The 23874-nt window shown below is 42.2% G+C and overlaps 1 protein-coding gene across 1 annotated transcript; it reads left to right on the top strand.

Annotated features, from left to right (window-relative positions):
- The first annotated feature begins 1883 nt into the window (after nt 1–1883).
- On the top strand, nt 1884–23790 carry LOC311298683 (NACHT, LRR and PYD domains-containing protein 1 homolog). The gene is made up of 11 exons (XM_084421813.1): nt 1884–1914; nt 4001–4072; nt 8041–8289; nt 13843–13887; nt 14037–15774; nt 15891–15974; nt 16097–16174; nt 16551–16811; nt 17591–17677; nt 18037–18156; nt 22980–23790. Exons 2-10 carry the CDS (start codon nt 4054–4056, stop codon nt 18152–18154), a joined length of 2679 nt encoding a protein of 892 aa, XP_084277939.1. The 5' UTR covers nt 1884–1914; nt 4001–4053; the 3' UTR covers nt 18155–18156; nt 22980–23790.
- The last annotated feature ends 84 nt before the right edge of the window (nt 23791–23874 follow it).

Raw genomic sequence — 23874 nt, 5'->3', positions numbered from 1 at the left:
CCACAATGGGCTAGGGCGCCATGTGCAATGGACATGCTGCCCCGGGCTCCTGGACAAGACCCCAGCGCCTTTGGCATGTCAATTGCTTGAGTTGCTCTCCTCGCGACAGCACCTCCCTGGCCAATTCCTCTGAGAAAGAACCTGCTTTCTCAGGGACGGGGCACCCTATGGCACCCTCGTCCCGATCTTTGAAATCTCCACGTGTGGTTCCTGGACGGGACGAGGCAGGTTTGAGTACCCTACCACCAGCGGTGGTGGCTACCATCACTTCCGCTAGAGCATCGTCCACGAGACATGCCTATGCGTTGAAGTGGAACCTCTTCGTCAACTGGTGTTCTTCTAAACTTCAAGAACCCACGAAAGGCCCGATCAGTGTCGTGCTTTCCTTCCTGCAAGAAGGGTTGGAGCGAAGGCTGTCTCCCTCCACCCTGAAAGTGTATGGTGCCGCCATTGCCACACATCATGATGCAGTTGATGGTAAGTCCATTGGAAAGCACGACCTGATCATCAGTTTCCTGAGAGGAGCGAGGAGACTGAATCCTCCTCGCCCTCCTCTCGTTCCCTCTTGGGACCTCTCAGTGGTTTTAACTGCCCTGCAGAGTGCTCCCTTTGAGCCTCTGCAATCAGTGGAGCTTAAGTTCCTGTCAATGAAGACAGTGCTCCTGGTTGCATTGGCCTCCATCAAGAGGGTAGGGGACCTGCAGGCATTTTCGGTTGACGAAGCGTGCCTGGAATTTGGACCGGCTAACTCTTACGTGATCCTGAGACCCCGGCCTGGATATGTGCCCAAGGTTCCCACCACACCCTTTCGAGACCAGGTGGTGAACCTGCAAGCGCTGCCCTCGGAGGAGGCAGACCCAGCCTTGGCACTGCTCTGTCCAGTACGCACCCTCCATGCTTACGTAGACAGAACGCAGTGTTTCAGGACTTCAGACCAGCTCTTTGTCTGTCATGGTGGGAAGCTGAAGGGAAAGGCTCTCTCCAAGCAAAGGTTGTCTCACTGGATAGTGGACGCCATTGCCTTGGCTTACCAGCAGCAAGGTCGACCATGCCCCCTTGGTGTGACGGCCCACTCCACCCGGAGTGTGGCATCCTCTTGGGCTCTAGCGCATGGCGCCTCGCTAACAGACATCTGTAGAGCTGCAGGCTGGGCGACACCTAACACGGCCTCTGGGCGACCCCCACGTGTGTAGTCCAGTGTAAGCCTCTCTGAGCATGTGTCTTTCCCTCGGCAAGCCACCTTGCCACCCCTGGGTTTGAAATATTCCACCTGCGGCTGGACACCCCAGTGATTCTCAATATGCAGCCCCCTGGGGTCATGTGTATTCCAAGTTCCCCCCTTCGGGCTGGGCATAATTGCATATTTCCACTGATATATGCTTCCCAGTGTACCTTGGTACCTTGGCATAATTCCAGCAGCCATTAAAAAATGTCCCTTTCATGTTAATGTTGTTTTTTCATTGTTTACATGTTTAAATATTCTGAGAATGCATAGTTTAGTTATAATGTTTAATGTTTAAACTGCAATAAATGCATTAAAACGTTTTCTTTTTTTTTTGGCAGCCATTTTGTTTTTATTGTTTATGGCAAAACAGTGATGTTTACAACTTGTTATACGGCAGAAATGGATTCAGCACCTAAAAATCATATAGAAACAACACTTGAAGTACTTTTCCTCAAAAATGCCTACTGCATCTTATCCAGGGCTATTTATCTATTTTGGGACTCGACTATCGTTTTGAGTTTGACATATGGTGTGGTTCTGTGTGATTTGGACAACTTCAAGTTACGCCCCCTTCAAGTTACGCCCACTTCAAGTTACGCCCACTTCCTGTTACGCCCCTCTCTTGCAGTCCGCAGACAGAGCCATCTCCAGAGGAAACCACAGGAGCTCCGAGCATCACTGAGCACAGAGTAAGTCATGATTTCCTGTTTTAATGTTATAGAAAATTCAAAACTTGTTTGACACAAACAGTGACAACTTGACTGCTGTTAGAGAATGTTTCCCAGATAATTAGCATCAGTTTTTCATGAGTGTCTGTAACTTAGCCAGCAGTTTTACAGCCTGTTCACTGACAATACCTGCTCAGAACAAGTAGTCTAGGCCTAGTCATATTTTCCATTATCATACGATGACTGACATATTGACTGCTGTTAGAGAATGTTTCCCAGATAATTAGCATCAGTTTTTCATGAGTGTCTGTAACTTAGCCAGCAGTTTTACAGCCTGTTCACTGACAATACCTGCTCAGAACAAGTAGTCTAGGCCTAGTCATATTTTCCATTATCATACGATGACTGACATATAGTCACATTATAAACATCTCTCTCTCCAAATAGGCTTAATAATTGTATTAGCACTAAATAAATTAAAGTGTATTGCATAGTCTATGTTATAGGTCACTTTTAAAATCATGTCATATTTAATAATTATATCCTGGCCATGGATGCATTAATCATTGCAAATTTCAAAGATGTCAGGTAAAAAGCAATTAAGGATCCTCTCATTCGCTCTGAGAGGAAAGCCCCCTAAAAAGGCCAGGTTAGAGGATTGCGGCTGTCACTCTTACCTGTCTTCAAAACTTGAGAGCCCTGCCTTAATCATCTACCGGGTGTCTGTTAGATCACAACACTGGAGTAAAGTCAGAGCACTATTTGTTCTTCACGCGCACAGTAACTGAAATTTAAAACTGTTAAAAGAAAATGCTGAATAAACTATTGCATAGATAGATACTGTATAACACACTACGCATCAATATGTCTTTTCTTTGTGCTTTAAACTTTTCAAAGCGGACTCGACGCGCTGCGCGCTGTGACTCATGTTGCTTCCACGGTGGAAGTTCCACCGCATCATTCTGTGCTCGGGATGCGCATAAGCGCTTTGTGCCGCACTGTACTGGAGCCTTTCATATCATAATACAGTGACGCAATGAACGATTATTAATAGCCGTTCTTGTTCTGTCCTATCTATCATATGTTGCTACCTCATTTAACAGCTGTGCTATATATTTTAAAAATGTCAAAATTTTATAGTAGGCTATATATAAAATAATTGACTACCAGACTTAGTGTTACACTTATTGTCTCTTATTTGTTCCCCAATAAACGTTTTTATTTTATTTTATTTTTCACAAAATGTTCCGATTTTATACAATTATTGTGCACTAGTGATTTTTCTAGACTAAATTTGACTGCTGATCTAGTTTATAATAGCATTTATGTCAGATTATGATCATATATTTTTTGTTGTTGTTTTTCTTTATAACGAAGTTGTCTGTATTAAGTAGATTGTGTTTAACACACAAAATAGTGATTATTAGTTCAACACAGAGTTATAGAGATTCTACTTGATAAAAAAAAAAAAAAAAAAAAATCCGGTATGGGATCGGTATCGGTCGATACTCAGAATTTTTGGTATCGGATCGATTCTGAAAAAATGGTATCGGTGCGTCCCTACTTCCCACTGTTGACTTTTAATCATCTTTATTATACTGAATGCCCTTTTCTTTGATGAAAAAAAAATATAAAGGCGTGGGTGTTTGAGGTGGCATATCTTACAGATGCTTCCCTCCTTACAATCATGGCTGATCACCTTCCTGGTCATATCTGAACTTTAGAAAACTCTCGTCTCTGGGCAAAAGGGAAACTGGTCAGGGGCTGAAGCCTGCACTGGACTCTGGTGACAAATCCATTATCATGCAAATCTCTCCAGAGTTGTCATGGCAGAACTATACAGTATGAAATTTGACAATACTGAGTCAAAAGCAGAAGATGACTGATACATTTATTAATCAGAGAAAATTAATCAACCTCCTATGTCTGTACCATTTTGTTTTGTGACTGTATATTCAGTAAAGGCCAAATTTGGGTTCTGCATGTTAGATTCATTTTTCTACATGCCACTTAATTTACTGCATACCAATAGTGTAATCTTTAACCATGGGTCACAAAAGCTCTCTTCCACTATCTCACACTATGTGCGTTATGTTTCATTTCCTAGAGGACAACTTCAGACAGCTCTCTACAACATGTCATAGACACTTATGAGACACCATGGGCCAAGACTCAGAGCGTAAGTAGTTACCACAGTAAAAGCAGAGATAGTCATATGAAAAAAAAAAAAAAAAAAAAATTCTAAAATGTTAATAGTGTCCTATGTGAACATGTTCTGCATTTATTTTTCCAAGGTTTTTTTTTTTTTTTTTCTTGAAAATCATATTTGAATGTGCGGAAACTATAGTTGCCGGTGGGCAAATATGTTGTATGCACCCCCTCAATGTAAAATATGAATAGGAGGAGAACATTTGGCATTTATCTCAAAATAACTACTTTCAAAAGATCAATCTTTATTCATAAACAAATTTATTATGTATAAAAGTCGAAGAACATTTGATGCAAACCCCAAAAAACTGCATCTATCTTATAATCTCTTGAATATGAAAACACATCAAACAACAAATCCATTTGCCTTAACCATTGTGTGCTGTTCAGGGTCCTTTTGACCCACATTTCTAACTTTCATTCATGGGGATAACATGGATAATTTGACATAGTTTAGTGTAAGATTTTTGCCCATCTTTTGGAAAATGCTGTTTTAAAAGTAACAAATTATCACTTTAACCAGTAGATGGCTGCAGAACGATTTGCTATTTGACTAACTGAAAGACATATTTTCACAAGTTATTCCAGTTGTATTCATATCTAGAAATCACAATTATAATAATAAAAGATACTTTTTGTCAAAGTTTAGGCACTTTTTGTACTGAAAAAAAGAAATCTGTTTTTCAGTAATGTTATATTATGATTAGAATCAAATTAATTTTATCAATGGACAAAATTCATCCTCAAAATCAGAAACAACACAGAACACACATAGACAGAAATGAATTGGCACACTTTACATTTGTAGAATTATATGAAAAACATGTAAAATGTTTGAAATAAATGATAAACTCTAAAAACTCCAACTTTTCTCTTTGTAACATCCTGATCAGGTTTGATTCTAATCATAATGTAACATTATTGAAAACTGATTTTTTTTTTTCAGTACAAAAACTGCTAAACTTTGACAAAAGTAACTTTTATTGTTATAATTGTGATTTCATTATGTAGATATGAATCTACCTGGAAAAACTTGTGAAAAGAAGTATTTTAGTTTGAAACTTTTAGTACGTTAAGAGCTCTGCAGCCATCTACTGGTTAAAGGGATTTAAAAAATATATATATTTTTTTAAACTGCATTTTAAAAAATTTGGGCAAAAATCTTACACTACACCTTGTCAAATTATCCATGTTATCCCCATGAATGAAAGTTAGAAATCTGGGTATTTTATACGGCGCATTTTACATGATTTTCTTTTTGGAGAATTTTTCTTTTCATTTTTTGAACATTTTGTGGAGTAAAATTACATTTGTTTAAAAAAAAAAAAAAAAAAAATATATATATATATATATATATATAAATATATTATATATAAAATATATATATATATATATATATATATATATATATATAAACAGTGAGGAAAATAAGTATTTGAACACCCTGCTATTTTGCAAGTTCTCCCACTTGGAAATCATGGAGGGGTCTGAAATTGTCATCGTAGGTGCATGTCCACTGTGAGAGACATAATCAAAAAAAAAAATCCAGAAATCACAATATATGATTTTTTAACTATTTATTTGTATGATACAGCTGCAAATAAGTATTTGAACACCTGTCTATCAGCTAGAATTCTGACCCTCAAAGACCTGTTAGTCTGCCTTTAAAATGTCCACCTCCACTCCATTTATTATCCTAAATTAGATGCACCTGTTTGAGGTCGTTAGCTGCATAAAGACACCTGTCCACCCCATACAATCAGTAAGAATCCAACTACTAACATGGCCAAGACCAAAGAGCTGTCCAAAGACACTAGAGACAAAATTGTACACCTCCACAAGGCTGGAAAGGGCTACGGGGAAATTGCCAAGCAGCTTGGTGAAAAAAGGTCCACTGTTGGAGCAATCATTAGAAAATGGAAGAAGCTAAACATGACTGTCAATCTCCCTCGGACTGGGGCTCCATGCAAGATCTCACCTCGTGGGGTCTCAATGATCTTAAGAAAGGTGAGAAATCAGCCCAGAACTATACGGGAGGAGCTGGTCAATGACCTGAAAAGAGCTGGGACCACCGTTTCCAAGGTTACTGTTGGTAATACACTAAGACGTCATGGTTTGAAATCATGCATGGCACGGAAGGTTCCCCTGCTTAAACCAGCACATGTCAAGGCCCGTCTTAAGTTTGCCAATGACCATTTGGATGATCCAGAGGAGTCATGGGAGAAAGTCATGTGGTCAGATGAGACCAAAATAGAACTTTTTGGTCATAATTCCACTAAACGTGTTTGGAGGAAGAAGAATGATGAGTACCATCCCAAGAACACCATCCCTACTGTGAAGCATGGGGGTGGTAGCATCATGCTTTGGGGGTGTTTTTCTGCACATGGGACAGGGCGACTGCACTGTATTAAGGAGAGGATGACCGGGGCCATGTATTGCGAGATTTTGGGGAACAACCTCCTTCCCTCAGTTAGAGCATTGAAGATGGGTCGAGGCTGGGTCTTCCAACATGACAATGACCCGAAGCACACAGCCAGGATAACCAAGGAGTGGCTCTGTTAGAAGCATAATTATCAAGGTTCTGGCGTGGCCTAGCCAGTCTCCAGACCTAAACCCAATAGAGAATCTTTGGAGGGAGCTCAAACTCCGTGTTTCTCAGCGACAGCCCAGAAACCTGACTGATCTAGAGAAGATCTGTGTGGAGGAGTGGGCCAAAATCCCTCCTGCAGTGTGTGCAAACCTGGTGAAAAACTACAGGAAACGTTTGACCTCTGTAATTGCAAACAAAGTCTACTGTACCAAATATTAACATTGATTTTCTCAGGTGTTCAAATACTTATTTGCAGCTGTATCATACAAATAAATAGTTAAAAAATCATACATTGTGATTTCTGGATTTTATTTTTTAGATTATGTCTCTCACAGTGGACATGCACCTACGATGACAATTTCAGACCCCTCCATGATTTCTAAGTGGGAGAACTTGCAAAATAGCAGGGTGTTCAAATACTTATTTTCCTCACTGTATATATATATATATATATAAACTACATTTTGTTGCCTGGGGTCTCTCAGACCCCAAACAGCCTGACTGTAAACCGCAAACGAACAGCGCACAAGGGTTAAAGTTGTGGAACATAGTGCAGAACAAAGTGCAGCCATAACAGGGCATTGCGTATCAAATAGTTAAATGAAAATAAATAAATACAAATAAATAAATAGAATGAAGAAAAAAATATATCTATATACAATATACAAAACTTCAATTTATGAACAGTAGAGATGTCATTTAAAGGGTTAAGTTATGTTTATGCACTAAACAAGACCAATAACCTTGATTTATTAACCTATTAACACAGTATACCCCATTTTCCCATTAGATATGTACTTACAAGGCATTTGCCCACCGGCAACTATAGTTGCCGCTTGGACTTTTCACTAAGTATACAAAAAACTATAGATCTCTTGTAAGATTTGTTTTGTTTGGATGATTCTAGAGACCTTCATGATTATGTATATATATATATATATATATATATATATATGTCAACAAAAAATACTTATTAGTAACCTGAAAATGACCTTTCTTTGGGAGGGGTTGCCTTCGCCATGCTTCCTAGAAGTAGGGCTAGGAAGTTGACAGCCTCATGTGACAGGGAGGAAGTGAATAACTTTTTTTTATTTTCTTGAAATCCTTTATTTGGTTGTTTGCTTGCATGTCATTGAGAAATAAAACGTGGACAACATCTAGAAAAATACTTACAAAAGGAAAATGACAACTATGCATTGTGGCAACTATAGTTGCCAGTGGGCTTAAATGGGTTAAAAGTGAAGTTGCCCAAATAAGTACTTGCTACAATAAAAAAAATGCCCTTCTTGAATCTTATGAAATCACGTTCTTGCTTGTGACCAGTTATCATGTTATTATCTCTCTACCAGGTGCTCGGTTTGTGGATGCCCACTGGGCGGAACTTGTCCAGAGAGTACAGATGGTGATGCCGATAGCGGATGAGCTGCGGTCCGGTGGCAAGCTGCAATATGAGCCGTACTGTAAGATCGATGCAGTAGATGCTAACCAGGAGAAAATGAGAGAGTTTTATAAAGTGTTGCACTCTGGAGGAGACGAGGTTAAATCTGCCTTTTATTCTAGCCTGGAAAAGCATGAGCCATCTCTGTTTAGAGCCTTAGGTAAGAGCACTACTGTGTTTGCGAAGGACTCAATAATCACACCGTGTAGCTTTGTTTATGTTGCCCTTTATCAACTGACGTGAAACTTACATTATACGACCATTGCCGTAAATCAATGCAATAAGCTTTAAAGGCACAGTAACCTGTCACTCGCAGTGCATAACAAAACATAGTCCAACGGGACCCAATGCTGAACATTTTCAGACATAACATTTTCCCCCCACCCCCCTGGAAACTGAAACATAACATTTAGCGCACATTCCCCAGTGTCACTATCACCCTGTCACATAGTCCCCATGCCAGACAGGCGGGACCCTCATTCTCTGAGGGCATGCTGGCCGTGAAACGGCATCAAGCAATGCTGGTGGATTACCCCCCAACCGGTTAGCTCTTGGCCTAGGCTGCCAACCCAGAGCCGCTGCTGTGGACAGAGGTGATGCAGGTGCTGAGGGAGCTGTGACTCTGTGCAGGCGGTTTGAGTGCCAACGAGTCCCATTCTCCAGTCTGTAAGTGGTCGGCCCCAACTGCTTAGTCACCCGCAGGGGCTCTGACCAGTATGACTGCAGCTTATTTTGGCGGTGGAGGTGTTTGATTCTGACCCAAACCCCTGGAGAAAGTGAGGGGGTCTGCACTCTGTGCGTGGCATCAAACCTCTCTTTCATCCAAGCCTGCAAACCTTTTACCTGAGCTCTGGCTTCTGGAGCCCTGGGCTCCCACGTGCAGGAGCTGGCTCAGCTCTCAAGCAGTCCAGTGGTTGCTTTAGTTCGCGCCCAATCATGAGCAATGCAGGTGACACTCCCGTGGTGGAATGCTTGGACGCCCGGATGGTCAGGAGAGTTTGGTTGAGTGCGTCGCTGAAGATTTTCCCTTCCTCCAGACAGGCTCGGATTCCATTTTTGAGAGTTTTATTCAGTCTTTCCACTTAAGCATAAACTCCAGACTGAAGTTATACTGGTTCAGCCTGTCAGCCCACCTTAGCAGTCTCATGGGCCTGTGCCCCGAGCCTTGAGTCGCCAGCAGTGCCATCAGCGCTTGGATGATCTGTGTGGATGGTAAAAGGCCTCCCATATAGGTAAACATGCCAGCGTTCGCATGCTCACAGGCAGGCCAGGGCCTCCCTCTCCCCCACCGAATACTTCTGCTCAGCTGTAGTAAGTGCCCGTGAGGCGAAAGCCACCGGGCGTTCCACCCCCTCTTGAGTCTGGGAGAGCACAGCGCCTAGCGCCACCCTGGAGGCGTCGCAGGTGACCATGGTGGGCGCGGTCAAGCTGAAATGGGTCAGTGTGGGTGGGGATGTGAGCTGCCGTTTGATGATGCGCACAGCTTCGTGGCAGGCCGGGGTCCAGTCCCACGTAACATCCTTCCTGAGCAGCCGGCGCAGGGGGGCCGTTGAGTCAGAGTAGTGTGGCATGAATCTGAGGTAGTAGGCAGCCATCCCCAGGAAGGAAGACAGCTGGGATGGTGACTGTGGGTCTGGTAGGGACAGAATGGCCTCAGTGTGTGACATAATCGAGGCGATGCCCTCCTTCGAGAGCCTGAAGCCCAGGAACTCGACCTCCTCAACCCCGAACATGCATTTCTCAGAGTTCAGTGTGACCCCATGCTGTTCGAAACGCTGAAAGACCTGCTCCAGGCGATCATCATGCAGTGCGGTGGAGGTCACATGCACCACCCCATCATCTAGGTAGATGGAGACACCCTGGATACCAGCCAATATGAGTGACATTATCTTCTGAAAACAGCTCGGGGCTGATGACAGTCCAAATGCCATGCGTTTAAATCTGAAAACCCCCACGTGCGTGACAAACGCTGTAAGGTCCATGCTGGCTGGTGCTAGAGGAATCTGCAGGTAGCCGTTACGTAAGTCCATCTTACTGAAAACAATGGAGCCGTGGAAATGGCTAGTGAGCTCCTCAGCCGTAGGTAGGGGGTACTTATCAGGAATGATGCCTTTGTTAACGTCTGTGAGGTCAAAACAGAGTCGCAGTCCGCCCCCTCCTCTCTTGGCTATCACCAGGTTAGACACCCACGGCGAGGCATCGATGGGCTCTATGACGTCCACCTCCACCAGGCGATGCAGCTCGGCCTCCACCGCGTCACGGAGAGCCAGGGGAATGCGCCGTAGGGGCTGGATAACAGGGCGGACTGCCAGGTCAACAGTGAGCTGGTGTACAAATCAAGTCATGTGGCCCAGCCCGTTGAATAGTTGTGGGTAGCGGTCAGACCAGGAGGCGGCGACCTGCAGGACATGCAGGCCCCTAGCATCACTCACAGTAAAACCCAGGGCAAGGAACAAGTCTAGGCCCATAATGCTAACTCCCTTCCGGGTGATACAGAACTTGGTGGCAGGCGCACATTATTGATCATATCTGACCGGGAGGCAGGCCACACCCAGAGTGGAGATGGGAAAATGGCCGTAGCCTAACAGTGGTTTAGCCGCTGCTTCCAGAGGCACGTGACTGAAGAAGCGGTCATATGTGCATTTGTTCAGGATTGACACTTTAACCCGTGTCCACGAGGAGTGGAATGAGAGCTGTGCCCACACGGCATGTGCAGAGCTTGAACGAAGGCTGTGAGGTCTATACAGTGTTTATGGGAACAGCAGCAGTATCATGGCAAGCAGGAGAGGAGCGACAGCAGCGTGCAAAATGGTTCAACTTGTTGCAGTTACAACAACGTTTTCCCTGGGCAGGGCATGACTGATCTCTGGTTGCATGTTTAGGGGAGCCACAGTTGCTACAGCTTTTGTGCCCACTCTCCCTGGGCCCCCTGTCCACTCTCTGTACGTCCAAACTGTCACTCACCCTGTCAGCCGCCGCTGCAGTCCCTGTGTGCTGAACTGAAGGTGGTGATGACATCACAGGCTCGTGCACAGCGCGGCCGAACTTGCGCGCCTCCATTAGGGCCGTTTCCAACTGCTTCCCAATTACTAAAGCGTCCGCTAGTGTCGTGGAGTCTGGCTCTAGTAAAAGTCTCTCCCTCAGTTGGTTACATGACGTTTTCTCTATTAACTGGTCAACTATAAGTCCATCCTCCAAAGCCCCAAACTCACAAAGTCTAGCCAGCTCACGTAATGCTGATACATAGTGGGCAACGGTCTCACCCGGCTTTTGGGTCCTCTGGCAAAACTCAAAACGGTGCATCCGCCGGCTTCTTCCGGAGCTGAAGTGAGCCTTCAAGGCGGCCGTGGCTGTGACGTACTTATCATCCGATAAGGTGAGCGTGGCGAAGATTCGCTGTCCTTCCTGCCCGAGACAATGGCGCAGAAGCGCGCACTTCCTCGCCTCCGCTAGATCCCAAAGCCAGCAAATAATCCTCAAACGACATCAGCCAGCGATCCCAGGGAACAGCTGGATCACCGGGAACAGGTAGGAAAGGTGGCGGTGGTGGTAAGACAAGTTCAGACATCCTCGTTCGCCAATTATTGTGTTTGCGAAGGACTCAATAATCACATCGTGTAGCTTCGTTTATGTTGCCCTTTATCAACTGATGTGAAACTTACATTATACGACCATTGCCGTAAATCAATGCAATAAGCTTTAAAGGCACAGTAACCTGTCACTCGCAGTGCATAACAAAACATAGTCCAACGGGACCCAATGCTGAACATTTTCAGACATAACAAGCACACAAAATTTGGCTATTATACCACTTGTGTCTAGACCTACAGTATATACTGAGATATGTACTATTAAAATATGTACTTTTACAGGCATTGCTCAAATTGCAGAAGCTCTTGTAGAAACCTTAAATATTTTGTCTTAACTTTCCATCTTGTTAACTTATTTCTGTCAGGACCACTATCATCAAATACGATTGACAATTAGCATATGTTTTGGACTGGCGGTATGGTTCTGTTCTGGGCAGCCTAGCATGGATAAGAGCAGGGAGAGCAGCAATAACCCCCTTTAGGGTAAACAGAACAAAACCAACATGAATGTATTGCAGATATCATTAATGTCAATATTTTAAATGTACAACATAATTCGAGAATTTAGTCTAATTCAAAGGGGAATTAGAAGGCCAAATATTGACTGATGAGAAGTGGAGCTGGGGATGGTGGAGGGTAATTTGCTCCTGATAAACGCGATAGCTGTTGATAATATTGGAGGAGCTGATATATGAATACAGTGATAGGCGTCGTATTCTTATAGGTAGACGTGGATCAGCTGAGAGTCTTTGCTTTTTAAACCGGAAGTAGAAAATTGCTCTAAAAAATTCAAACTTATGGGTTTGAAACTTAAACATTATGACTTTGAGTCTGTACGTATTTTTTCCCTTCTCAAAAAATGTGTATCACCAATACTGTTAGCTTAGGGCAGTTGTGGCACGAACCTTACGTGGTGGTGGTCTAATAAATTTGTTCAGCAATAGATAGATAGATACCGTAAATCCTGTAATAAAGGCCCGGGCCTTTATTTTACTCAAGCGCATCGCGGCCCAGGCCTTTATTGGAAGGAGGCCATAATTAGAGACAGGCCTTTATTTGTATTTGAGCAAAACGGACTACCAGTAGAATGAATAAAAACGAGATTTTGTGTCTATTTTAACCTATAAAATACTAGGTTAATTGATTGAAAACGTACAGTTAGTTACCATATAACATTATGGTATGCATACAGAACATTAACAACAAATAAATATAATATAAATAATATTTTTTTGTGAAAAGCAATGATTCATTTTGAAACAGTATTTGTTCCAGCAGTAGTAACGTTAGCTCCACAACAGCACGCATCTGTGCATTCATTGATTTCATTCATTCATTCACACACTAGAAACGTCTTTTTGCGTGTAACTTACAGATATTGCGATTAGAACAAAGCAAATAGAACTGACCTATTTCTCAGCTGGATCCGTTGCTCCTCGAAATAATACTTCCAAGCACTTCTGAGGTAAATTTTCCAGGATTATTATTACTTAGATAGATGTGTGTTATCCAGCTGATTGTGGGTGTTCAGGTTTGCGTGGATCGCCTCAGATTATTTGCGTTTGAATAACGCGCGCTCTCCGTAATTAAGAGATCAAAGTCAACAGAGTATTTTGAAACTCGTTTGCACTTAAGAAAAAAAGCGAGCCTATCGCGCCAGTGCGATTGTCGATCCCAGGGGGTTAAAAAATAGATTTTCGCCAAAAATCCTCTTTGGCTCTGCAGCTGCCATGGTAAACAACATTAGCCTACCGGTGACTGAATTCTCACGTGCGAGTCAAGAGCGAAGTGATTGACATGACCAGGCTACCATAGCTATGGCTTGGATTCATTAGCAAACATTGCCCCCCTGTGGTATTTGCATGTTACTATCACAAGCATAATGTTGTGGCCTGCCCAGAAAAACGTTGTATCTAATAATAGCCCCGGCCACTATTAGAGACCGGCCTTTATTTACCTCCGCCAACAGCGAGACCGGCCAATGTTAGAGACCCGGCCACTAATGGAATACAGGCCACTATTAGAGGTTTTACGGTAGATAGATGTAAAATGTTTGAAAATATGTGTGAAATGCCTTAATCAATATATCACTGAATGTATCAAGTGTGTCTAATGTTCTACAGGCTCCACAGGACATCACACACACTCTGAAAAAACACATTCCTCAGGTGACTGATGAATTTTATAGTAATATGTTTTAAATATTGCACTCCATCGACCTGGTAATTTAGTTGGTATTTCTCTGCTCTGGAATTTCTTACTGTATTAGAATCAGAAAAAAAAAAACTAACTCTTTGAACATTGACCGTTTCTACAGAAATCAGCCCAGTGATTCACAAATATATGAAGCGGATCTGCAGCGAGTATCAGTATGTGACTGAGTATAACTCACTGCCTGGTGAACATGTGCTGCTGTCTGAGCGCTTCACACAACCTCTGATGCTTCGGAAACATAGAGATCGAAAAGAGCGAGAAGAAGAGATCTGCTCCAGTGGAAAGCGCTTCCAGCAGGTCCTCAGCTCCAGGAGCAGTGGAGACTCTGTCCATCTCAACTCTCTGTTCGACCCAGATGACCACGGGATCAGTCCTAGTTCTGTGATACTGCAGGGAAATTCTGGAAACGGGAAATCTTTCACTGTGCAGAAGATCATGATGGACTGGGCATCTGGTGACCTCTACAAAGGGCGGTTTGATATTGTGTTCCACTTAAAGTGTAAAGAAATAAATCGCATTCCTGGCAAGAAGAGTTTGGTGGAGATCTTGAGCTGCAGTTGTAGTTTATCATCACATGAGATCTCACAGATTTTACAGCAGTCGCCAGAGAAGGTGCTTGTGGTCATTGATGGATTTGATGAGCTAAAACTCACACAGGACATTAATGACACGTCAGCACACACTGATCTGCTTCAGAAAGCCCCACCTGTGGACACTCTTTGTGCCCTGCTGAGGGGTCGAATCCTGCCAGAGTCTTTCCTGCTGGTCTCCTCCAGATCTACAGCTACGGACACACTCAGTAATCTGCTCAAAGGACCTCAGCGTTTCTCTGAGATTGTGGGATTTTCAGAAAAGGGGGTGGAGGAGTACTTCCAGAAGTTTTTTCAAAATGAGAAACTTTACAGGGAGGCTTATACATATGTGAAGGCAAATGAAACCCTCATCACTGCCTGCTCAATCCCTGTCGTCTGCTGGATCATCTGCACAACTATCCAGGAGAGATTCAAATATGGTGCAAATAAGACAAGCGGACTGGAAACCACCACCTCCATCTACGTGGACTTTGTGTGCACTCTTCTGGAGCATCACTGCCAGGGTTTGAGTCAGTCCATCCCGACCCTGCTGAGGAGTCTGGGTCAGCTGGCAGAGAGAGGGATGCAGGAACAGCAAGTCCTGCTGGATGAGAAAAGTGTGAATGAAACCATTTCAGACCCTGCTGGAAATCCATTCTTGTGCAAGTTCCTGTTTAAGAGAAGAATCCACCAGGAGACGATGTTCAGTTTCATGCATCTCAGCTTTCAGGAGTTCTTCACTGCTCTGTACTATGTCCTTCTGGATGAAGAAAAGTCCCAGAGGAAACTTACAAGGTCACTTTTAATGGATGGTTTCTCAAAACCACATTTTGCAGCTGTGGTGCAATTTGCATTTGGTTTGTTGAATAAGGATGTGAGACTCACACTTGAAAAACATGGTCTGCTCAATCGTCCAAAAAAACAGGCTTGTCTAAAATTAAGTGTTTGTCTGTTCATTCGTCCAAAAGCACAGGCTCATCTGAAAGAATGGATTTTGGAAAAGGTTAAAGGTTGTTCCTTGTCTTCGAAAACAGTATTGTTTGTTCTTCACTGTCTCTATGAACTTCATGAAGAAGACTTTGTGAAAGAAGCAATGGGATCCTGGGAAAGGATTAATCCAGATGGTAAATTCCTCAGTAGAACAGACTTCTGTGCCCTGCTGTACTGCTCTCAGTGCTGTCAGAGCTTTGAAGAAATTTCTGAATTGTATCTGACATCAGAAGATTTGTCTATGATTTTGCCTGAACTTCACAAGTTTAAAAAAGCAAGGTAAATACGTTGGTCTAAAACACATATTTGGTGGATGTAATTAATATCTAATCTGTAATTTGCTATTGCAAGTTAAACTTAATCTGTGCAGTAATGTTCTGTATTTGATTTTGAAGCTTGGCTATAATGGATCCATCAGACTCTGATCTCGTTGAACTGATCTACGCTCTCGCGAGAGGACAGACCCTGAGCTCACAGAGGTAATGTTTTAAAATATATTTTATACATTTGGTGTGTTTTATGCACACGTGCTATCATCCTTTAATGTGCTTTTGTTTAACTTTAAGGTTCATGTATATTTTTCCTGTGCTTTGGTTTGCAGCTTTCGTGTTGAAACCTGCAAATTAATGTATAGTCATGTCTTTTCACTTGATCTGTCAATCAACAAAGAGCCGTCCAGGTGAAGAACAAGTGATTTTTTTCCTTTTTTCTTTTCATCAAATAGTTTTTTATCATGATAACCAGAAATAATTCTGATTAATATGTTTTGTATAACCAATTATATCATCATCTTGTTCTTCCGTTTATCTGGCATACTTGGTCTCTGCAATCTAATAGATTATAATTTTAATAGTAATAATGCAACTAAATTGGTCACCCAAAACAGTTACAAAAAATAAGGTACACACTTTTATCTTTTTTGACTATTGCTAATGATGTAAATATTGGCTGTAAATATTGTAAAACAAATCACATAAAAGATATTCTAAGTAAGAAATTATTGACTCATAGACACAACGACAACTTGAATCTTTTTTTTATTCTTTTTTTAATAGTATCTGCATAAAGATTCGCCTGCTTCACCATCCGGATTTGCAATCATTCAGTCTCACCTTTCCACACTCAGAGATAATCAACATCGACTGGACCAGACTTTTTCAGATAATTCACCAATGGGATCCAGAAGCATTACTGTCATTTCTCCATTCCTTCTCTAACCTGAACAAGATGGAAATGAACGTGGGGCGTCTAACTGAGCTGTTGTCTGCCTGGACCCTCCAGATGACCCAGAACTGCCCCAGTCTAACCGAACTCACGTGAGAAACATCTGGAATCACCTCTGTCCTGTTTCTATGTGAATTTGTCTGTCGATAAGTACTGTGTATCTAATATTCAAAGGGAAATTCTGTCATCATTTACTCGCCCTCATGTTGTTCCAAACCTGTTTTCCTCTGAGGAACACAAAATAAGTTATTTTAAAGAATGCTTGTGTAACACAGTTTCAGATCCCATGGACTTCCATTGTTTGGACAAGAAATGCAATGAACCAAAACTGTTTTATTACCGGCATTATTCAAAATATCTTCTTCTGTGTTCTGCAGAAGAAAGAAAGACACACATGTTATGAATGATGACAAAGTAAACATTTTTAGTGAACTAGCCTTTTAAAACATTAAAAGGCTATGAATTAATGACACTGATCACACAGTCACTCACCTTTGAGGAATTGAAAACCTTAGAAACACAAAATGGTTTAGTAAACAAAGAAACTATTGTTTTTTATTATTATTATTGTTATTATTATTATATTCATTTATTATTGTTATTTTATTCATTTATTTGATTTTATTATTTCTATTTAGTTATTTATTTATTTTGGCAGTTTAGCAATTTTGCAATGCTCTTGCTATATCAGATAACCTTACAAAGCAAATGAAACCGCCCATCTGTAGTTCATGGTCTTCATCCATTTAAAGTGTTGTGGAATTGTTTAAATGAATGTGGAATTGTTTAAATGAATGTGTAATAAGCAAATGTGAAGAATGGCATTATCAATCTTATTCATTTTATCTGTATAATGTGTTTCCACATCTAGGATAAATGCTGGCTTTTTACTAGAGGAAGGAATCAAGATCTTGCAGAGGTCAAACACAAGACCAAGTTGTATGATGACATTTAATGGGTTTGTATTGGTTTATCTTTATATAGATTTCTAAACAATTTCATGGAGAGTACAGCTTACAAGCTTTAAAAAGGAGACAAAAACACCATAAAAGAACGACTTTTGAGGCATATTCCATGTTTTCTGAAGTCATATAATACCTTTTTGTAAGGAACAAATCAAAAGCTTGAAAATAGTTTTTCATAAATTAAGTTTTCTTTACATCCACCCTAGATCTCGGAGTTCATTAACAATTCAATAACAACTTAAATGTTGATCTGTTTCTCACACAAATTATTGTTATAACAATAATTAAAAGCAAATATCAGGTTTGTTAAAGACTCTGTACTGATGCTGTGCTTTGTGCTTTGATTATGAAGGTTCATTTGCAATGAACCGTCTCAAAAATGCACAGATTATTGTGACCATCGGTCTCGCTGCAACCAGAATGTGGAGATTCTTCTGAATGACCAGGGCTTTTCCATGAAGACTTTGTGAAAGTAAGTTAAGACTGAGATTAACACTAAGAAAGCACCAATAAAAAAAATGAGAACTGTAATATGACACGAGCCAGTAACACAAAAGTTTTCTTATGATTTATACAATTTCATTTGAACATTGCATACTAAATGTATACGTTTATTTTATATAGCGCCTTTCTCAAACCCAAGGTCGCTTTACATAGTAGGATTGCAAGGAAACACAACAACAAACAACCAAAACAATACAACAAAGACACGATATCTGTATGAAGCTATGAGTTGGGTGTGGAGAAGTGATCATTAAACAAAAAGGTCTTGAGATGTGCTTTAAAGAAGGGAAGAGAAGGACAGTCACGAAGAGGTTGTGGGAGGCGGTTCCAGAGTTTGGGGGCCAAGGCACTGAAGGACCTGCCACCCAGGGTGGAAAGTCTGGAGCGGGGGATGGCCAAGAGATTTTGGTCAGAGGATCTGAGTGAGCGGGAAGGAGTGTAAGGGGTCAGGAGGCCGCGGATGTAGGGGGGAGCAAGGTTGTGGAGTCCTTTGAAGGTGAGTAGTAGCACTTTGTATTTGATCCGGGACGGAACTGGTAGCCAGTGGAGTTGGTGGAGAATGGGGGTGATGTGTGCTGATCGTCTGGTATGGGTGAGGAGCCTGGCTGCCGAGTTTTGATTATATTGTAGCCTTTGAAGTGATTTAGCAGGGAGACCAAGGAAAAGTGAGTTGCAGTAGTCTAGACGGGACATAATGAAGGAGTTAGCCAAAGTCTGAGCATCACTAACAGAGAGGAAGGGTTGGAGGCGAGCAATGTTACGGAGGTGAAAGAAGGCAGTCTTAGTGAGTGATTTGATATGAGGATCAAAGCTAAGGGAGGAGTCAAGCAGAATGCCAAGGTTTTTAACAACAGGGGTAGAGTGGACAGGTGAACCATCAATGTTGAGAGTGAGACTGGGAGATTTGGAGAGGATGCTTTTAGGGCCAATCAGGAGAATTTCGGTTTTATCTGTGTTGAGTTTGAGAAAATTGTTTTGCATCCATAATTTTAAGTCAGAAAGGCAGTCAGTGAGGGAGCATGGTGGTGGGTCAGAGGGAGAGGGAGTGGTAAGATAGAGTTGGATGTCATCTGCATAACAGTGGAAGTTAAGACCGTGGCTGCGTATAATCTGGCCAATAGGGAGGATGTATATGAGAAAGAGGAGGGGCCCAAGAACAGAACCCTGGGGGACACCACGAGTGACAGGGGACTTGGAAGACTGATGTGGACCAAGTGTTACAAACTGCTTTCTGTTTGAGAGGTAAGACTGAAACCAAGTGAGTGCTGTGCCAGAAACGCCAATAGCAGACAGACGGGCAATTAGAACATTGTGGTTGATGGTATCGAAAGCAGCACTAAGGTCAAGGAGGATGAGAATGTTAAGTGAACCAGAGACAGCAGACAGGAGGAGGTCGTTAACTATGCGTAGAAGGGCAGTCTCTGTACTGTGACATGAACGGAAGCCAGATTGAAAAGGTTCATACAGGTCATGGTGATTAAGAAAGGTGTGTAGTTGTGAGGCCACCACTCTTTCCAGTACCTTGGCCAGGAAGGGGAGGTTGGAGATAGGGCGGTAGTTTAATAGTGATGTTGGGTCGCAGTCCGGTTTTTTGAGAATGGGTGTGACTGCAGCAGTCTTGAGGGCAGCAGGCACAACACCAGAGTTGAGGCAGGTGTTTACAATCAGTGCAATGGGTTCAGATAAGGATGTGTTGCAGGCTTTAAATAGAGGGTTGGGGGCAGGGTCAAGCTGACACGATGAAGAGTTGGACTTATTAATAATGTCAGTGATAGTGAGGGAGTCTATAGCGGTGAAATGGGAGAGCTGAGGGCCCAGAGAGGGAGGAGAAGAAGAGAGAGAGATAGCATTGGGGTTGAAGCAGTGGTAAATTTGGCTAATTTTGTCATCAAAGAAGTGTAAGAAGGCCTGGCACTGCTCAGGGGTCTTTTTCTGAGAAGGGAGGAGGAGTGATCATATGAAAACGGCATTCAATGAGCTTATGGTCAGAGACACCTGAGATGGAGCCAGAGACAGAGATGTCATTTAGACCAGAAGAACAGAGCAGATCCAAAGTGTGGCCATGAGTGTGAGTAGGAAAGTCAACATGCTGTGTCATACTAAAACAGTCCAATACAGAGTTAAACTCTGAGGTGTAAGAACAATTAGTATCCACATGAATGTTAAAATCCCCTAAATAATCATAGCAGAACAAAGAGATGAAATAACAGTGAGAAGTTCATTCAATTCAGACAGAAAATGTACAGATGGTTTAGGGGGGCGGTAGATTAGCAATAGTAGAAGGGGTAGGGTAGAAACAACCTTCACAGCAATACACTCACCTAAAGGATTATTAGGAACACCTGTTCAATTTCTCATTAATGCAATTATCTAATCAACTAATCACATGGCAGTTGCTTCAATGCATTTAGGGGTGTGGTCCTAGTAAAGACAATCTCCTGAACTCCAAACTGAATGTCAGAATGGGAAAGAAAGGTGATTTAAGCAATTTTGAGCGTGGCATGGTTGTTGGTGCCAGTAGGGCCGGTCTGAGTATTTCACAATCTGCTCAGTTACTGGGATTTTCACGCACAACCATTTCTAGGGTTTACAAAGAATGGTGTGAAAAGGGAAAAACATCCAGTATTCGGCAGTCCTGTGGGCGAAAATGCCTTGTTGATGCTAGAGGTCAGAGGAGAATGGGCCGACTGATTCAAGCTGATAGAAGAGCAACTTTGACTGAAATAACCACTTGTTACAACCGAGGTATGCAGCAAAGCATTTGTGAAGCCACAACACGCACAACCTTGAGGCGGATGGGCTACAACAGCAGAAGACCCCACCGGGTACCACTCATCTCCACTACAAATAGGAAAAAGAGGCTACAATTTGCACGAGCTCACCAAAATTGGACAGTTGAAGACTGGAAAAATGTTGCCTGGTCTGATGAGTCTCGATTTCTGTTGAGACATTCAGATGGTAGAGTCAGAATTTGGTGTAAACAGAATGAGAAAATGGATCCATCATGCCTTGTTACCACTGTGCAGGCTGGTGGTGGTGGTGTAATGGTGTGGGGGATGTTTTTTTGGCACACTTTAGGCCCCTTAGTGCCAATTGGGCATCGTTTAAATGCCACGGCCTACCTGAGCATTGTTTCTGACCATGTCCATCCCTTTATGACCACCATGTACCCATCCTCTGATGGCTACTTGCAGCAGGATAATGCACCATGTCACAAAGCTCGAATCATTTCAAATTGGTTTCTTGAACATGACAATGAGTTCACTGTACTAAAATTGCCCCCACAGTCACCATATCTCAACCCAATAGAGCATCTTTGGGATGTGGTGGAACGGGAGCTTCGTGCCCTGGATGTGCATCCCACAAATCTCCATCAACTGCAAGATGCTATCCTATCAATATGGGCCAACATTTCTAAAGAATGCTTTCAGCACCTTGTTGAATCAATGCCACGTAGAATTAAGGCAGTTCTGAAGGCGAAAGGGGGTCAAACACAGTATTAGTATGGTGTTCCTAATAATCCTTTAGGTGAGTGTATATTCAAAGGGTGTCACTTCAAATGGCCTAAGTTCTTTAACAGTCAGATCTGAGCGGTACACTACAGCCAACCCACCCCCTCTCCCTACAGATCTGGGTTTGGATAAGTAGCAGTAGCCAGGGGGAGTCAGCATGTTTAAATTAATGCAGTCACCGGGTTTTTGCCAGGTCTCAGAGAGACAAAACAAGTCACATTTTTTGTCCACGATGATATCGTTTATTAGGGCCGTTTTGTTTGTGATTGAGCGCGCATTTAGGTGGCCAATGTTTAAGTTCTGACATGATGACGAGGCAGGAGGAGGCAGCCTAGGAGGGCGACGAAGGTTGTCAAAGTTAATTCCCCTGTTCTTTGGCTGGTATCGTTGACAACGGTCGGGCGTGTAAACAGTTGGGATTTGAGCATCATGTTCATAGATGAGAGTCGGTTCTCTTTTGAAGCGATAAGCATAATACGGACGACGAATAATTCCAAGCGAGCAGCAGAGTTTATACAGCATCGGATCAGGGGGGGCGTGGCAGTGAAAATGTTTGAGAGTAGCAGGGGTGTAAACAGGCTCCATTGCCAAGTTACAAAAAACACACAGGCACAGCATAAGGCGAGCTGAGGGGACATTAATCCAGCTGCCAGCGGGAAACATGACATCGACACAGTAAAGTTGCCACAAGCAACACAGAAACACCACGCTAATGCTACATGTTAGCCAACCAGGCTCACAACACAACCCAGTCCACAATGTAATCAGCGCAGTTTAGTACGCCAACCACTGAACAGACTGGGGACAACAACGAGCCAAGCGGGTAGAGACACACTCACCTCTGCAGTAGTCACTGTGAGGGGAGAGAGGAAGAGAGCTCATGCAGGGGAAGAGCAGGTGTGCCGGGCAGTGGCAAACAGAACTGGAGGAGCAAGTTTGTAGCAAAGTTTGTAGCAAAGTTTGTAGCATTAATCCACGGATTGATACAACAGCAGCAAGCAACAATGCTCCAGCGACAGAGCAGGAAGGTTCTGCAGACACCGGGAGGAGATGCGGTAATCCACTAGATTTCTGGGGTAAATGACATAGAGAAGGAATCCAGCGATAGCAAGGAAGGAGAGACACCCGGTGAGCAGCGGCAGACACACACGCTCAACCGGAAAACGTTTTCAGAGATCCTATCCTACAGGTTTCTACAGAGAAATGTTGATCCTATCCTACAGGTCAGCTTGTTCATATTTCTCTGTCATGATTTATCTCTTGTCTCTCCATTTCTAAGGCTCTCGTGTTGGAACTAATGGTACAGCTTTACCGCTACTGTAGGAGAAAACTGCAAAAGTAGCATCTTTACCTGGAGCTGTGGAAGTGAATAAAGACACCAAACAACTCTGAACTCATTTACATGCATTGTAATCATAATAGTTGTGTGTCCATTTGTTTATATATTTGTAACCCTTTTCTCAACTAATTTAATTTAAAGTTTCCCTAATCAAGAAAACCCTGGATTCCCGGCAGTTGAATGGTGAATTTGGCCGGTATTTTTTCTTTCAATGCAAATTAACGTAAAGTATTTTTCCCTATACCAATTACACAATACTTTTACTAAAATGATAAATTAAATAATTCTTATTTATAGTTTCCTAGAAATCAGTACCTTGTTAAATGAATAAACTTATCAAACTCCAAAGAAATACCAGAATACAAATGTTAAGGGAAAAAAACTAACAAATATTTATTTTACATTAATGTAATAACCCCCTTTAAAAGAAAACAAAACAAGGAAACACCTTTTTTTATATATGAAGACAGATAAACACTTATACCCAATGGTATGTAAATTACTTATTCTTTTTTTTGTAAATAAAATATGCAAAATCACCTGTTCAGTCTCAGAACTGTTCCTTGTCTCTTTTATGTTTGTTTTTACACTTGCATTTTTACCTTTTTCCTTTTCTACTTTAAAACACTGTCCTCAATCAGCAACATACAAGTGGACAAATTCAGAACCCTGTTAGATATAGGCTAAACACCTTTCTACTGAGACATGTAGAGCAATAAGGGAAATAAAAACAATATTTCGTTCAAAAACAATTAATCACTTGAAAAAAAAAACACGATTCACCACATAAGTGTTTTTTTCCCTTTCAGTGTGAAAATCAGTTATGAGTCAGTGA

Source organism: Rutilus rutilus (assembly GCF_951802725.1).
Source record: "Rutilus rutilus genome assembly, chromosome: 10".
Lineage (NCBI taxonomy): Eukaryota > Metazoa > Chordata > Actinopteri > Cypriniformes > Leuciscidae > Rutilus > Rutilus rutilus.
Note: the sequence above shows the minus strand (reverse complement) of the source record. Positions and strands in the feature narration are given on the sequence as shown.